This window comes from Salmo salar, unplaced genomic scaffold, assembly GCF_905237065.1.
Source record: "Salmo salar unplaced genomic scaffold, Ssal_v3.1, whole genome shotgun sequence".
Taxonomy (NCBI): Eukaryota; Metazoa; Chordata; class Actinopteri; order Salmoniformes; family Salmonidae; genus Salmo; species Salmo salar.
In genome coordinates, this window is record NW_025548927.1 from 68,613 (window position 1) to 85,764 (window position 17,152).

Consider the following 17,152-nt stretch of genomic DNA (forward strand, 5'->3'; position numbering starts at 1 on the left):
AGCCTGTAGCATTGTTTCCATGAACTCTATTTTCTTCAACTGTATTGTTGGTTATGGGCTCGTGAGTAAACATTTCACGGTAAGGTCTACTGCACCTGTTGTATTTGGCGCATGTGACTAATAACATTTGATGAGCAGAAAAATGGTAATCATGGTTTCTTGAGTTTCCGTGTCTCTTGTATACAATCCCAGACCAGCCTTTTCCTGAGTGATTATGTTCCCTTCTCAAAACATCAGGGTCAAGCAAGTAGAGCACATGAGGAAAGGAAACAAGGAGAGGAAACGCTTTACACTATCCCTTTTTAAAAGGAAGCTGGAGAAAGGATACAAGGAATTGATGAAAGACAAGTGAAATGCAACCCAGCCAAAGATCTTCAAGGACACAAGGAATTGAGGAGACTATTGAGATACGGCCCAGCTCGACATCTCCCAGTGGATCGTTGGTTACAGAGGACACAAGGAATTGAGAGAGGGGACTATTGAGATATGGCCCAGCTCGACATCTCCCAGTGGATCGTTGGTTACAGGACACAAGGAATTGAAGAGAGCAGATCCTTCAGAAAGACTTGAGAAAATATTTATGAGACGCAGCCCGGCCCCTTAGACCTTCCCCCTAAATCTTTAGAGGACTTGAAGAAAGACTATTGAAACGTGTCCTGGCCCTCTAGATCTTCCAGAAGATGTTCTTCCTGTACAGCAGGAAGGAGATGAGGACCCAGCAGGAAGTGGCCAATAGGTTCTGGGTCAGGTGCTCTGCGTGGGATTGGTTGTTGGCCATGCGCCAGCGGAACGGGAAGTACTCCTCCAGGACCTCGTGTCCCACGTACACCAGGATGGAGTTCATACCTGGAAAGGGTCAAAGGTCAGGATAGAGCACAGGGGTCAGAGGGATTGTTCAGGAGTTGCGTAACATTTAGATAGAAATGTATAGTTTAGGACAGACGTGATTCTCCTGTCACGCAGAATAGGGATCATTGTCAGATCTATGCGTACATTTCTATATATGCAGATTGAAATATATAAATGTACAAAGCAGAGCTGCTGACACAGAACTAGTTCTCACCAGGGTAGTAGAAGGGAGCCCCAGACCACCACCTCCTCACATCTACTGTGTAGTAGATCAACACCAGAAGCAGCAAGGCAAAACACGCCAGGGTGGTCACGTAGGAGAGAGACCTGACAGACAACTCAGAGGTTGATTATTCCACACTACACTATTAACTAGGGCACTAATTATTCCAGGATCGCTACATTTATTCCATGGCAACAAAATAAAACACAAAGCAAACTGTTTGGTGCTTTAAAAACCTGCTGGATGTAAAATATGGTGTGCTACAACTTGGAAAATAAATACATGTGACTCTGGATGCCAACATAATGATGTTTGTTTCCAACATAATGATGTTTGTTTCCATCATAATGATGTTTGTTTCCAACATAATGATGTTTGTTTCCAACATAATGATGTTTGTTTCCATCATCAGGGCTGTTTCCCAACATAATGATGTTTGTTTCCAACATAATGATGTTTGTTTCCATCATAATGATGTTTGTTTCCATCATAATGATGTTTGTTTCCATCATAATGATGTTTGTTTCCATCATAATGATGTTTGTTTCCAACATAATGATGTTTGTTTCCAACATAATGATGTTTGTTTCCAACATAATGATGTTTGTTTCCATCATAATGATGTTTGTTTCCAACATAATGATGTTTGTTTCCATCATAATGATGTTTGTTTCCAACATAATGATGTTTGTTTCCATCATAATGATGTTTGTTTCCATCATAATGATGTTTGTTTCCAACATAATGATGTTTGTTTCCAACATAATGATGTTTGTTTCCATCATAATGATGTTTGTTTCCATCATAATGATGTTTGTTTCCATCATAATGATGTTTGTTTCCATCATAATGATGTTTGTTTCCATCATAATGATGTTTGTTTCCAACATAATGATGTTTGTTTCCAACATAATGATGTTTGTTTCCATCATAATGATGTTTGTTTCCATCATAATGATGTTTGTTTCCATCATAATGATGTTTGTTTCCATCATAATGATGTTTGTTTCCATCATAATGATGTTTGTTTCCAACATAATGATGTCTGTTTCCATCATAATGATGTTTGTTTCCATCATAATGATGTTTGTTTCCAACATAATGATGTTTGTTTCCATCATAATGATGTTTGTTTCCATCATAATGATGTTTGTTTCCAACATAATGATGTTTGTTTCCAACATAATGATGTTTGTTTCCAACATAATGATGTTTGTTTCCATCATAATGATGTTTGTTTCCATCATAATGATGTTTGTTTCCAACATAATGATGTTTGTTTCCAACATAATGATGTTTGTTTCCCAACATAATGATGTTTGTTTCCAACATAATGATGGTTGTTTCCATCATAATGATGTTTGTTTCCAACATAATGATGTTTGTTTCCAACATAATGATGTTTGTTTCCAACATCAGGGCTGTTTTCCATCATAATGATGTTTGTTTCCAACATCAGGGCTGTTTCCCAACATAATGATGTTTGTTTCCAACATAATGATGTTTGTTTCCAACATAATGATGTTTGTTTCCAACATAATGATGTTTGTTTCCATCATAATGATGTTTGTTTCCATCATAATGATGTTTGTTTCCATCATAATGATGTTTGTTTCCAACATAATGATGTTTGTTTCCATCATAATGATGTTTGTTTCCATCATAATGATGTTTGTTTCCAACATAATGATGTTTGTTTCCAACATAATGATGTTTGTTTCCAACATCAGGGCTGTTTCCATCATAATGATGTTTGTTTCCAACATAATGATGTTTGTTTCCAACATAATGATGTTTGTTTCCAACATAATGATGTTTGTTTCCAACATAATGATGTTTGTTTCCATCATAATGATGTTTGTTTCCATCATAATGATGTTTGTTTCCATCATAATGATGTTTGTTTCCAACATAATGATGTTTGTTTCCAACATAATGATGTTTGTTTCCAACATAATGATGTTTGTTTCCAACATCAGGGCTGTTTCCCAACATAATGATGTTTGTTTCCCATCATAATGATGTTTGTTTCCAACATCAGGGCTGTTTTCCAACATAATGATGTTTGTTTCCATCATAATGATGTTTGTTTCCAACATAATGATGTTTGTTTCCAACATAATGATGTTTGTTTCCAACATAATGATGTTTGTTTCCAACATCAGGGCTGTTTCCAACATAATGATGTTTGTTTCCAACATAATGATGTTTGTTTCCCAACATAATGATGTTTGTTTCCCAACATAATGATGTTTGTTTCCAACATAATGATGTTTGTTTCCAACATAATGATGTTTGTTTCCAACATAATGATGTTTGTTTCCAACATAATGATGTTTGTTTCCAACATAATGATGTTTGTTTCCAACATAATGATGTTTGTTTCCAACATAATGATGTTTGTTTCCAACATAATGATGTTTGTTTCCAACATAATGATGTTTGTTTCCAACATAATGATGTTTGTTTCCAACATAATGATGTTTGTTTCCATCATAATGATGTTTGTTTCCATCATAATGATGTTTGTTTCCATCATAATGATGTTTGTTTCCAACATAATGATGTTTGTTTCCATCATAATGATGTTTGTTTCCATCATAATGATGTTTGTTTCCATCATAATGATGTTTGTTTCCAACATAATGATGTTTGTTTCCATCATAATGATGTTTGTTTCCAACATCAGGGCTGTTTTCCAACATAATGATGTTTGTTTCCAACATCAGGGCTGTTTTCCATCATAATGATGTTTGTTTCCAACATAATGATGTTTGTTTCCAACATAATGATGTTTGTTTCCAACATAATGATGTTTGTTTCCAACATAATGATGTTTGTTTCCAACATAATGATGTTTGTTTCCAACATAATGATGTTTGTTTCCAACATAATGATGTTTGTTTCCATCATAATGATGTTTGTTTCCAACATAATGATGTTTGTTTCCATCATAATGATGTTTGTTTCCAACATAATGATGTTTGTTTCCAACATAATGATGTTTGTTTCCAACATAATGATGTTTGTTTCCAACATCAGGGCTGTTTCCAACATAATGATGTTTGTTTCCAACATAATGATGTTTGTTTCCAACATAATGATGTTTGTTTCCAACATAATGATGTTTGTTTCCAACATAATGATGTTTGTTTCCAACATAATGATGTTTGTTTCCAACATAATGATGTTTGTTTCCATCATAATGATGTTTGTTTCCATCATAATGATGTTTGTTTCCAACATAATGATGTTTGTTTCCAACATAATGATGTTTGTTTCCAACATCAGGGCTGTTTCCCAACATAATGATGTTTGTTTCCAACATAATGATGTTTGTTTCCAACATCAGGGCTGTTTTCCATCATAATGATGTTTGTTTCCAACATAATGATGTTTGTTTCCATCATAATGATGTTTGTTTCCATCATAATGATGTTTGTTTCCAACATAATGATGTTTGTTTCCAACATCAGGGCTGTTTTCCAACATAATGATGTTTGTTTCCAACATAATGATGTTTGTTTCCATCATAATGATGTTTGTTTCCAACATAATGATGTTTGTTTCCAACATAATGATGTTTGTTTCCATCATAATGATGTTTGTTTCCAACATAATGATGTTTGTTTCCATCATAATGATGTTTGTTTCCAACATAATGATGTTTGTTTCCATCATAATGATGTTTGTTTCCAACATAATGAGTCTGTTTCCATCATAATGATGTTTGTTTCCATCATAATGATGTTTGTTTCCAACATAAGATGTTTGTTTCCATCATAATGATGTTTGTTTCCAACATAATGATGTTTGTTTCCAACATAATGATGTTTGTTTCCAACATAATGATGTTTGTTTCCAACATAATGATGTTTGTTTCCCAACATAATGATGTTTGTTTCCAACATAATGATGTTTGTTTCCAACATAATGATGTTTGTTTCCAACATAATGATGTTTGTTTCCAACATAATGATGTTTGTTTCCAACATAATGATGTTTGTTTCCAACATAATGATGTTTGTTTAAAAGGCTGTTTCCATCATAATGATGTTTGTTTCCAACATAATGATGTTTGTTTCCAACATAATGATGTTTGTTTCCAACATAATGATGTTTGTTTCCAACATCAGGGCTGTTTTCCAACATAATGATGTTTGTTTCCAACATAGGTTGTTTTCCATCATAATGATGTTTGTTTCCAACATCAGGGCTGTTTTCCATCATAATGATGTTTGTTTCCAACATAATGATGTCTGTTTCCATCATAATGATGTTTGTTTCCAAAAGTGTTTTCCATCATAATGATGTTTGTTTCCAACATAATGATGTTTGTTTCCAACATAATGATGTTTGTTTCCAACATAATGATGTTTGTTTCCAACATAATGATGTTTGTTTCCAACATAATGATGTTTGTTTCCATCATAATGATGTTTGTTTCCAACATCAGGGCTGTTTTCCAACATAATGATGTTTGTTTCCAACATCAGGGCTGTTTTCCTAAAGAAGGTAAATCAGCTGTGTGTTCCGTTTTCTTGCCACGACACTAACGAGTATTGTCCCGGCCCTACTTGGAAATATCAAGGGCCAGTTTCCCGCACACAGATTAGCCTAAAACTAGTCCTGGACTAAGAAACTCAATGAAAAGTCTCCATTCAAAGTGCTCTTTAGTCCAGGACTAGATTTAATCTGTGTCCAGGAAACTGGCCCTGAGAGTGTTAAACTGCATTATATGTGGCCTGGTCTCCTTACCATAGATTCTTGTTGATGGGGATGAAGCCTTCATTCAGTGAACATTTGGTCAGAGTGGCTGATATGATTCCCTGGAAAGATAAACATTAAGATACATCACGCTGACAAGGAAAAAACATGCACGGTGAACACAGAAATACTATGCTACTATGTCTCAGTGTTGTCATATGAAGACACATGGAGAGGTTTAGTCTGATAAAAGATGCAATATACCAAGGCTGTGTGGAGAAAGTACGGAGAAATGTATTTATGAAATGTATGCATTCACTACTGTAAGTCGCTCTGGATAAGAGCGTCTGCTAAATGACTAAAATGTTAAATGATATACCAAGGCTACGCGACAGACCAAGGCTACGCGACAGACCAAGGCTGCCCGACAGACCAAGGCTTACGCGACAGACCAAGGATACCAGACAGACCAAGGCTATAGACCAAGGCTTACGCGACAGACCAAGGTCTACGCGACAGACCAAGGCTATAGACCAAGGCTGCCCGACAGACCAAGGCTTACGCGACAGACCAAGGATACCAGACAGACCAAGGCTATAGACCAAGGCTTACGCGACAGACCAAGGATACCAGACAGACCAAGGCTATAGACCAAGGCTTACGCGACAGACCAAGGTTTACGCGACAGACCAAGGCTATAGACCAAGGCTGCCCGACAGACCAAGGCTACGCGACAGACCAAGGCTATATACCAAGGTTTACGCGACAGACCGAGGCTTACGCGACAGACCGAGGCTTACGCGACAGACCGAGGCTTACGCGACAGACCAAGGCTATATACCAAAAGCTAATACAGTAATGACAAACAGCAATGTAATCATCTCACCAGAACCAGGCTCCATATGAGGAACCGGGCCATTATACTGGAATGCTGATCCTTGTAGTGGAGGAGGATCTTTCCTGCCTGGATACAGATACCAGGGACAAAAACGGAGCCTCATAGTTAATCCCATTTATTACATTAGACTGATCCATTCAGTTATGCTGAGACATTCAACTCCACGTCTGCAATTACACACATCGGTCTAGTACTGTAGAAACAGAACCACTGGAAAGAGAAGGACGAGGGAAGGAATATGTGAGAGGAACGCAGATTAGTTTGGATGCAGAGAAGGAGTGTTGAGAGAGACAGACAGACACAGAGAGAGAAACAGAGACCGCAAGAAAGAGACGAGAGAGACTGCGACAGAGCGAGACAGTGAATGATAATTCCAGTGACCTGTAGTCCCAGGAAAGCCATGAGGACAGAGTTGATGCTGCCAAGGACTCCCTCTGGATCAAAGGGCATGTGAGACTTGTAGATCACCTGAAAAATGGACACGTCACGTTACGAGAAGAAAAAAAACCACCCGCAGAAAGTCATTTTTCTCTTTGTTGCCTGAAACAAGTCAGTGTTAACTCACCCGCGAGGAAGGTGTTTGGTAGATGTGGTTCTCTCCCAGTAGCCAGCGGTCTACATATCCAGCTGCTCCCCCTGTACAGTTAGGGTACTGGCCCATGTCCCCAATACCACCCGGGCCCAAATAACCACTAAGGAGAGAGAAGATGCTGGTCAGTAGGTGATTTGAGTCAGGTGTTAGTTATCTCCTAGTTCCTATCACCTCCGGCCACCCTCAGACTCATGGACGAGGATTAAATCATATATGAACTATATCATTGTCCGTTTTGTCTGTCAGAAGTACAACTCAAATCAACTATTGTCAGAGGAGTTGCATACGTTAAAAAGTCAGACCGTTGTTTTTGGGGGGGGGGTCGGAAAATCATCTCCGTTGTCATTCATCCTGCGACAGATCCATGGAAACTGTGTTGTCTCAATGTGTTCACGGCCATAGTCTTCCCTCTCATCTCACCTTGGGCAGTCAGGAACAGGAAGCAGGAAGGTGAGACAGAGCCACACGGTTTCCAAGACGATCACACACAGCCAGGCTGGCCAGTAGAGCAGGAACTCACGAGCAGAGTACCACCAAGCATCCTGGGTAAAAAAAAAATATTAAAAAAAAACAGCCCCAAAACAAAACAACCGTTTTGGTCACTATGGAAACAATACCGACCAGCAGACAATGAGTCGGGTAAAACATTAACACCAAGTGAAATGGGGTGAATTCTGTCTGAAAACAATCTCTTCCGTACATCTAGAACGGTCAATGTCACAGTTAGCTGATGTTGAGTGTCAGAAGATGGTTATGTGACAATGAGTACAGTTACATGCACATTAATAATTAGATATTAAACTGATAATGGCATTAGGCTGATTATGCTAAAGTCATGTAAACATCTTACTCTGCTCATCTTAATCAGCGTAAAAAGGTCATAATTGATGAAAGCACAGGCCTGGTTTTCTGAGCCATCTTTTAAACGATTAGGACATGTAAACATCTTAGTATAGTACACAGGCCTGGTTTTCTGAGCCATCTTTTAAACGATTAGGACATGTAAACATCTTAGTATAGTACACAGGCCTGGTTTTCTGAGCCATCTTTTAAACGATTAGGACATGTAAACATCTTAGTATAGTACACAGGCCTGGTTTTCTGAGCCATCTTTTAAACGATTAGGACATGTAAACATCTTAGTATAGTACACAGGCCTGGTTTTCTGAGCCATCTTTTAAACGATTAGGACATGTAAACATCTTAGTATAGTACACAGGCCTGGTTTTCTGAGCCATCTTTTAAACGATTAGGACATGTAAACATCTTAGTATAGTACACAGGCCTGGTTTTCTGAGCCATCTTTTAAACGATTAGGACATGTAAACATCTTAGTATAGTACACAGGCCTGGTTTTCTGAGCCATCTTTTAAACGATTAGGACATGTAAACATCTTAGTATAGTACACAGGCCTGGTTTTCTGAGCCATCTTTTAAACGATTAGGACATGTAAACATCTTAGTATAGTACACAGGCCTGGTTTTCTGAGCCATCTTTTAAACGATTAGGACATGTAAACATCTTAAATCGGCGTTCCAGCGGTGTATTTGATCTGAGCATGAGCATCAGCCGATCGAACCTCTCTGTTACGCGCGAGAGAGTTCAGAACAACTTTAAATATGCATCTTAGAAATAGTTTTCACATATAAAGTTTGTGTCCAAACTCAGAATGAAATACGATTCACAAAAATAACATGGTCGCTGTGGTAGAATGTTCATTTTTATTGGCGATTTTCTGCGTTTATCAAAGTCCCATCAGGTAGTCTGATTTCAGATGTGTTCATATAAACAGGATTATTAGGGAAATGGTTCTACTTGCTAAGCATGTAAACATTTTAAACTAACCATTATATTGATCTGACTGTAACCATCCGTACTCAATGTGAGCATTACGACATATATTTAGAGATACATTTTGACATGACATTAGATTAGAAGTGTAATAACACGGTTATAAGGCTGGTCTGACCACGGGGACGCGGTTATAAGGCTGGTCTGACCACGGGGACGCGGTTATAAGGCTGGTCTGACCACGGGGCAGGGTTATAAGGCTGGTCTGACCACGGGGACGCGGTTATAAGGCTGGTCTGACCACGGGGACGCGGTTATAAGGCTGGTCTGACCACGGGACACGGTTATAAGGCTGGTCTGACCACGGGGACGCGGTTATAAGGCTGGTCTGACCACGGGGACGCGGTTATAAGGCTGGTCTGACCACGGGGACGCGGTTATAAGGCTGGTCTGACCACGGGGACGCGGTTATAAGGCTGGTCTGACCACGGGGACGCGGTTATAAGGCTGGTCTGACCACGGGGACGCGGTTATAAGGCTGGTCTGACCACGGGGACGCGGTTATAAGGCTGGTCTGACCACGGGGACGCGGTTATAAGGCTGGTCTGACCACGGGGACGCGGTTATAAGGCTGGTCTGACCACGGGGACGCGGTTATAAGGCTGGTCTGACCACGGGACACGGTTATAAGGCTGGTCTGACCACGGGGACGCGGTTATAAGGCTGGTCTGACCACGGGGACGCGGTTATAAGGCTGGTCTGACCACGGGGACGCGGTTATAAGGCTGGTCTGACCACGGGGACGCGGTTATAAGGCTGGTCTGACCACGGGACGCCGGGTTATAAGGCTGGTCTGACCACGGGACGCGGTTATAAGGCTGGTCTGACCACGGGACGCGGTTATAAGGCTGGTCTGACCACGGGGCAGGGTTATAAGGCTGGTCTGACCACGGGGACGCGGTTATAAGGCTGGTCTGACCACGGGACGCGGGTTATAAGGCTGGTCTGACCACGGGACGCGGTTATAAGGCTGGTCTGACCACGGGACGCGGGTTATAAGGCTGGTCTGACCACGGGGACGCCGGGTTATAAGGCTGGTCTGACCACGGGGCAGGGTTATAAGGCTGGTCTGACCACGGGGACGCGGTTATAAGGCTGGTCTGACCACGGGGACGCGGTTATAAGGCTGGTCTGACCACGGGGCGGGTTATAAGGCTGGTCTGACCACGGGGACGCGGGTTATAAGGCTGGTCTGACCACGGGGACGCGGTTATAAGGCTGGTCTGACCACGGGACGCCGGTTATAAGGCTGGTCTGACCACGGGACGCGGTTATAAGGCTGGTCTGACCACGGGGACGCGGTTATAAGGCTGGTCTGACCACGGGTAGGCTGTCCAGGCGGTTTCTCACCACACACAGATTCAGACATGGTTATAACATGGTTATTTGTGTTATAACAGTATAATAACAGTTCATTTACAGAGGTCCTGTTAATTCTACATGTAGTTATATCAGACTGACCACAGGAAGGTTGTCCAGGCTGTTCCAGGCCACACAGAGGTCCAGAGACGCCACCACCAGATAGGAGAAGGCCAGACGCTGAAGCACGCCAGGGATACGCAGGGAGTCCCATGATACTGTAGTACACACACACACACACACACACAGATTAGAAGAGTAAAACATTGTAAGGGAGTGAGCACGTGTGTGTGTGTGTGTGTTTGTGTGTGTACTGACGTGGTCCCTGACAGTAGTTGGGGTTGATGATGAGGAGTCCTATGAGGAAGAGCTGAACACTCCTCCAGACTGCCTTGGTGAAGAGAGAGAAGCGAGACAAACCACACCGCAGGGCTGAGCTGACAGACAGGGATATAGATGTGCCCATGATGAACACAAACCTGAGAGAGAGACAGAGAGAGACAGGACAGAGAGAGAGACAGAGAGAGAGAGGCAGAGAGAGAGAGAGAGGCAGAGACAGAGAGAGAGGCAGAGACAGAGAGAGAGGCAGAGACAGGCAGAGAGAGAGAGAGAGGCAGAGACAGACAGAGACGCAGAGAGAGAGACAGACAGACAGAGACACAGAGAGAGAGACAGACAGACAGAGACACAGAGAGAGAGACAGACAGAGACACAGAGAGAGAGACAGACAGAGACACAGAGAGAGAGACAGACAGAGACACAGAGAGAGAGACAGACAGAGACACAGAGAGAGAGAGACAGACAGAGACACAGAGAGAGAGACAGACAGAGACACAGAGAGAGAGACAGACAGAGACACAGAGAGAGAGACAGACAGAGACAGAGAGAGACAGAGAGAGAGAGAGAGAAAGGGAGACAGAGAGAGAGAGAGACAGACTTCACTAGAGGCACACAGTTTCCTCCTTTGGAGCAAAGTTAGATTTCCTCAATAAAAAGCCAATACATTTTGTCCTTAAATACAAAATATTAAAACTGATATTACCAGGGAAAGACCAAATCAGCAACTGTGAGTCCTGTGAAGAGGGGAAAAATATTGTCATTTTAACAATGCAGTTCAGTCTTCTCATTTTTCCTGAACATATTGTTGGATCTCCAGCACTTGCTAAAAACCACTAGAAGTGTGTACTTCATATTTTCCTATTCAGAATGGTGGACTCACCGTTCCAGCTCTCGTGTCTGAAGAACCAGTACCTCCCTCCTCCGTAGTTCACAAACACCATGATGACCAGGGACAACCCTCTGAAAGTGTCCAGGGATCGGAGCCTCCGGCTGGGGGTGGCTGGGGTGGGGAGTATGGTGTCTGTGGCTGTCTCCACCGTCCTGCCTGGAAACCCCAGCTCCTAGGAGAAAAGAGGAGAGTAAGTCAAAAGCTGTTAGTGTTGGGCTGGAACAAAAGCCTGCATACCCTGTATAGTATAAGCTCTCCAGGACCAAGGATATTGAACAATGCTTTAGGAGCATAGTTCAGCCACGTTGAGAAGAAAATATAACTCTGAACCCAACAAAAGAACACTAAAACTCCCCTCAACTGTAGTGACCCCCCCGATCAACTGTAGAGACCCCCCCGATCAACTGTAGCAACCCACCCCCCCCCGATCAACTGTAGCGACCCCACCCCGATCAACTGTAGCAACCCACCCCCCCCGATCAACTGTAGCAACCCACCCCCGATTAACTGTAGCGACCCCCCCCGATCAACTGTAGCGACCCCCCGATCAACTGTAGCGACCCCCCGATTAACTGTAGTGACCCCTGTTCCGGAACTAAGTCTGGAGAATGACCACCACAGAGACTCACTGAGTTGATGAGCCTCTCAGTTTCCATGGAGTTGCCCAATCGGAACATCAGATTCTTCACCACGTCCAGCCTGTACCATACAAGACATAACCAATCGATTAGGAGAAGCCTCTGATCATCTCTCCACAAAAATGCAGATGGCAGGCTCAAGACAATGGGATGACATACGGTAACAAAGATAGTAAATGGAAACGTGTGTTAATGTTTTCTAAAATAATCCAAACCTACCCCATGACTGTGCCTCCAATAGCAGACAGTATCGCCAGGCCCGTGAACAACAGAAAGGCCACCATGATGGCTTTAAGGACAGAAAGGCATCTCATTGTTCAAAATAATGGTTTCAGAGCACAAAACTGTGTGTGTGTGTGTGAGTGTGTGTACTCACGCAGGTAGCTGTTGACCGTTTCTGTGTCAGTGACCATGGAACAGTTGACCACTGAAGAGTCGTTCAGGTTCTTGACCCACAGAGAGTAGTTACCATGCTCCCAAAAGTGGAAATGAACCCTGGGGAGGAGACAGGAAACTACTACCAGTGAGTGTACTTTCTGTATAAATACAATGTACTTCCTAGATATTGTATTTAATTGGATTATACCCTACAGTGCAAAATCCAACTGTAGACACTGAGGTCCAATACTTTCAGATCTATAATAAAGGGTACGTCCCAAACGGTATCCTTCTCCCTATATAGTGCACTACTTTAGTAGAGTCCTGGTCACTAGTAGTTCACTATATAGGGAATAGGGCTATGGTCTAAAGTAGTGCACTATATAGGGAATAGGGCTCTGGTCACTAGTAGTTCACTATATAGGGAATAGGGCTGGACATAGGGCCAGGGTTAGTAGTGGTAATGTTGATAGGTGGTTCCTTACTTACGTGCAGTGTTCCAGGCTGACGAGGCTGCTGCTGTTGAGCTGCAGGGTGATGCCATGCTGTGTGCCCACGGTGAAGTCCACTGAGCTGGGAATGCCTGGTCCAGGGCCTGCTGGCACCACACCCAGGGGCTGGTACACACACTGGAGCACAGGGGAAATATGACGACAACAGTGTGTGTGTGTGTGTGTGTGTGTGTGTGTGAGATAGATACAGCAGTAAAGGTCAGTGTTACCTGATAGCAGTGGTCTGATAGCCAACTCACGACCATCTCAGCTTCCAGCTCATTGTTCACAGTGAGAGAGGCCTCGTCCATCTTTACTACTGTAGCCTTATGCCGAGGGTGGCATACTGGGGAACACACGCACAGAGAGACAGAGAGACAGAGACCGAGAGAGACACACAGAGAGAGCACATGAGACACCACAGACCTGATAAGAATAGTCACACACATTCTTTGATGAGCAGTGGCGTAAATAGAGGCTTATATTTACGCTGAGAACACACACACACACACACACACACACACACACACACACACACACACACACATTTCTAGTCTAGATAGAACGTGTACAATGGTCCATCAATGTAGGCCTACACTGCAGTAGCTGCTTAGTGACTGATACTCTCCTCGTTGTTGACAACCGTTTACCTTTGAATCAAAAACTCCTGCTGTACAGACTATCCTTCAAACGTCATTGTCCTCATTTGGCATGCACAGTACTTACCACGAAGAAGACGTAGTCAGCCCCTAACCAATGTGATCGGTAGCTAGCTAGCCAAGACTAGCCTCAAGTCAACAGCCCTACTAGCCTTCAGACTGCTGCTAGTTACTGAATCACACTAGAGGGAGGGAGGCATGACGTTATGGCTATCACACTCCGATATCATGTGATTTATTAATCCACTTCTCCTCGAAGTGAAGAAGAAGAAAATATATCCCCGAGGAGCCGGGAAGTTTAAACGTTGCTGTGAAATAGGGCGGTTAGCTAAACCAGCGTTTTTTCGGTGGCTGACATTGGCCTTGGTAACATTAACTACACACCATTGTAGTTGATAGGAGATTCCCAAGTTAGCATTAGCTACAGCACACATTACGTGGCTAGCTACGGCTACCGTTGTCTCTACCACGTCTGTCGCTTCTTACGACCAAACCGAGGAAATGAAACCACCAAACTGACATATTTCAATCATTTGTGGCGTAAACTTTCACACAAAGAGTGAGTTTTCATATTGTTTAACTCGCTAGCGAACGTTTAACTAACGTTAGCCCTGGGAGTTTTTTTTAACTAGCACGGATGAATTTAATTAACTATTCATCATTTTACTTACAGGGGACTTCTGCCACGCAAATGGCAACCAGCAAAGTAATCACTGCTAGGAAAAACACCTTGTAATGCTTTTCTGGCTGTACCATGTTGATGTTTTTCTCCCTTCCCTCCCAGTCCCCACCGCCTGAAGATGTGCCTTTGTGTTTTTTCGTTATTTTGCCTCTTTCCATAACACTTCCGATCCCACCTTGTTTTTTACATGCTAGTGGGAGCGAGGAGGGTCAAAGTACGATTACATAACGGTGCTGCACATGAATCAACTCGTGATGAGTGCGAGTTCCAGTAGCGGTGCGTGTGTAAAACCACTGGGGAAGCCATGTCCATAGTTCTGATTTGTGTGTGTGTGTGTGTGTGCGTGCAAGTAGAAACACGTTGACTCACCCTACTTGTAGAGAAAAGCAAATGCTCCTCCTCTCTTTCATGTTGATGAAATGGTCTATCACTCTGTCATACAGTACCGCTTTTATTTTTTGTTGTTCTAGGCTATATGGCTAAAATGCTCGCTAGGATAACTTCCATTCATGGACAACGTTAGCTAGTTAACATTAGCCTTCTACATCTAGCTACATGTTGAACTTCCATCCTCTCAGGCCAGGAGCACAACAATGTATGAATTAATGGTTGGATCAGAATCGCCATTATAATCATTAGCCAGTATGGAGAATTAAGTAAAAATACATATTGTATCTGAGCAAGAGAGGAGTTGCCACATTTATCCAATAAACCCTTTTCCCATAACTTATCAAGCGAATTTGCTAAGGAATACCGACGAAATAAGAAGCAAAATTCGGTTTTCGATCAAAATAATAATTATTACCAACAAATGTGACATAATAAAGGAATTTTAACATGTTGCAACAGAAAATAATATTTGCCTTTATTAAACTCCCCAGATCATTTCCATCAATGGATATCGATTAAACACGTTTGACTGCGCATGTGCATAATTACAGATCAATCCGACAGGAGAGTTTGAGGGATGAAAGTTGGACAGAGGAACTCGAAATCTCTGAGCAAGAAACACTTGGAAGAACTTTTAAAAAAATAGGCTATCTTCTGGCAAATGTGCGTTATTAGGCCTATTGCCAGATGTGAAGAACACAAACTGTTATAAATGGCATATTTTGCGAGATTGACTTTTCTTTTCAATAGGTATATGTTACTGACTAAAATCTGGGATTAGGATTGTAGGCTAATTCAATTTTGCCATGGTTTGTTTAGCTAGATGCAGGTAGCCTATAGCCCCAGATAGGCCTACATCTCATTTCAGATAGTAGCCAAGGCAAGATGTAAACTGAAAGATTTAGCAGCATGGTTAGTTCAAATTGACAGACTAAACATGGCCGTTAATAATTGCATCATAACACAAGGCTACAACAACAATACACTGAGGTCATAGGCTATTATTTTTTTTATCGGTTTGCCAGCTCCAGGTAGGCTAAACTAAGGGGCACAAATATTTACAGTAGCCTACAATGGCATATAAATGAATAGGCTACTTGATGACAACATATGCAGATGTTAAATCCTCTACATTTAATGTCAGTTTCATCGTGGAACTTTTTCCCATAAAACAGAAGCACAGAGGTCGTTCCATAACTTCCATTTAAAAATGTCCACTTGTGCAGCGCTCCAGACCCAATAACTGAGTATGTGTAAAACCCTTTGCTTGATCCAGTTTTCCATAAATCGACATTAGAATGCAGTTTAAACCACCTCTGATCGAATGTAACTAATGCGCTTTATTGCTAGTGCGCCTAAAGTAGTTTTCTAGTGGTTTGTAGCTGTTATTTCTTGATACGCATCAGTTCTAGCACGCACTTTGATATGTTTAATTGACAAATGGTTAGAAATATGTGTGAAGTTATCACAATGTGCGCGCATGCTGCTATGGCTCATTCACTCACGTGACTCTCTCACACACACACACACACACACACACACACACACACGGATCTCCCCACCACTCACTCAGCAACAGCCTGCCTCACTGCCTGATAGTCAGCAGCGGCAGGTCACAGTGAAATATATATAGGCTACAACAACAATATATATACATTATTTTATTTTTTAAGAGAAATGACATTGCGGCGGATGTGTAAAATATAAGTAGCCCAAAAACCCGCGACCAATACATTTCCACCCGCGACATCGTATTGAAAGTAGCAACATTTCTGGAAACCTGCTGACATGGCAATGTTGCTTTTCGGAGCTCTGCTCGTCCGGATGGAACGCACCTACACAATCAAGGATTAGCTGCCGATTACCGATCAATCGAACTAAGAGCGGAAGTCGGAGAATGCACGATGACAAGAAGCTAGCTTGATATTAAAGAAACAAAAGCCCAAATTAGCTAGCGCATAAGTGTTTAAATATTTGTTCATCCAAAAGAGGGGATTAGACATTTGAAGAAAAAAAGGTAAGCAGAAATAATCAAGCTAGCTAAATTATCTTAAATGCTAGCAAAGCCCAAAAGCTGTCTGACTAGTTAGCTAGCTTACTAGTTTTATTTTATAGCAACTAGGAAGCTAATATACATATTTCAGTTGTATTTGTTGTCACTCATAAGATGTGATGTCACTTAGATGATCTGGCAGATGTGTCAGAC

General features: G+C 41.9%; 2 protein-coding genes across 5 annotated transcripts in view; one reads left to right on the top strand and one right to left on the bottom strand.

Moving 5' to 3' along the window:
- Positions 1-475: 475 nt before the first annotated feature.
- On the bottom strand, positions 476-14,790 carry LOC106610562 (heparan-alpha-glucosaminide N-acetyltransferase). Of its 3 annotated transcripts, none has more exons than XM_045712875.1 (17): positions 14,546-14,790; positions 13,446-13,561; positions 13,214-13,353; positions 12,723-12,841; positions 12,566-12,635; positions 12,338-12,407; positions 11,700-11,880; positions 11,523-11,553; positions 10,799-10,959; positions 10,583-10,698; positions 7,690-7,811; positions 7,243-7,369; positions 7,059-7,145; positions 6,666-6,743; positions 5,831-5,901; positions 1,064-1,176; positions 476-846 (listed from the first exon to the last, which is right to left on the bottom strand). In XM_045712875.1, the coding sequence occupies exons 1-17, from the start codon at positions 14,712-14,714 to the stop codon at positions 665-667; spliced, it is 1,953 nt and encodes a 650-aa protein (XP_045568831.1). In that variant the 5' UTR covers positions 14,715-14,790; the 3' UTR covers positions 476-664. The 3 variants fall into 3 exon arrangements, with proteins under 3 accessions (XP_045568831.1, XP_045568834.1, XP_045568832.1); XM_045712878.1 differs by having other exon boundaries at positions 14,604-14,772; XM_045712876.1 differs by lacking the exon at positions 14,546-14,790 and adding an exon at positions 13,942-14,062.
- gtf2e2 (general transcription factor IIE, polypeptide 2, beta) overlaps positions 14,173-17,152 on the top strand; it is a 28,248-nt gene continuing 25,268 nt past the window's right edge. Inside the window, exon 1 of one of the 2 annotated variants that reach the window (XM_045712869.1) lies at positions 14,173-14,433. The gene's annotated coding sequence lies outside the window, so the exon portion shown is untranslated. 2 annotated transcript variants of the gene reach the window in all.

Excerpts from the sequence above, each read along its gene's own strand:
- LOC106610562 (XM_045712875.1), bottom strand. The coding sequence starts at position 14,714 with ATGGAAAGAGGCAAAATAACGAAAAAACACAAAGGCACATCTTCAGGC. Across the intron at positions 12,636-12,722 it reads AACGGTCAACAGCTACCTGC|CCATCATGGTGGCCTTTCTG; the intron begins GTGAGTACACAC and ends CTGTCCTTAAAG. Across the intron at positions 6,744-7,058 it reads TGGCTTTCCTGGGACTACAG|GCAGGAAAGATCCTCCTCCA; the intron begins GTCACTGGAATT and ends ATCTGTATCCAG.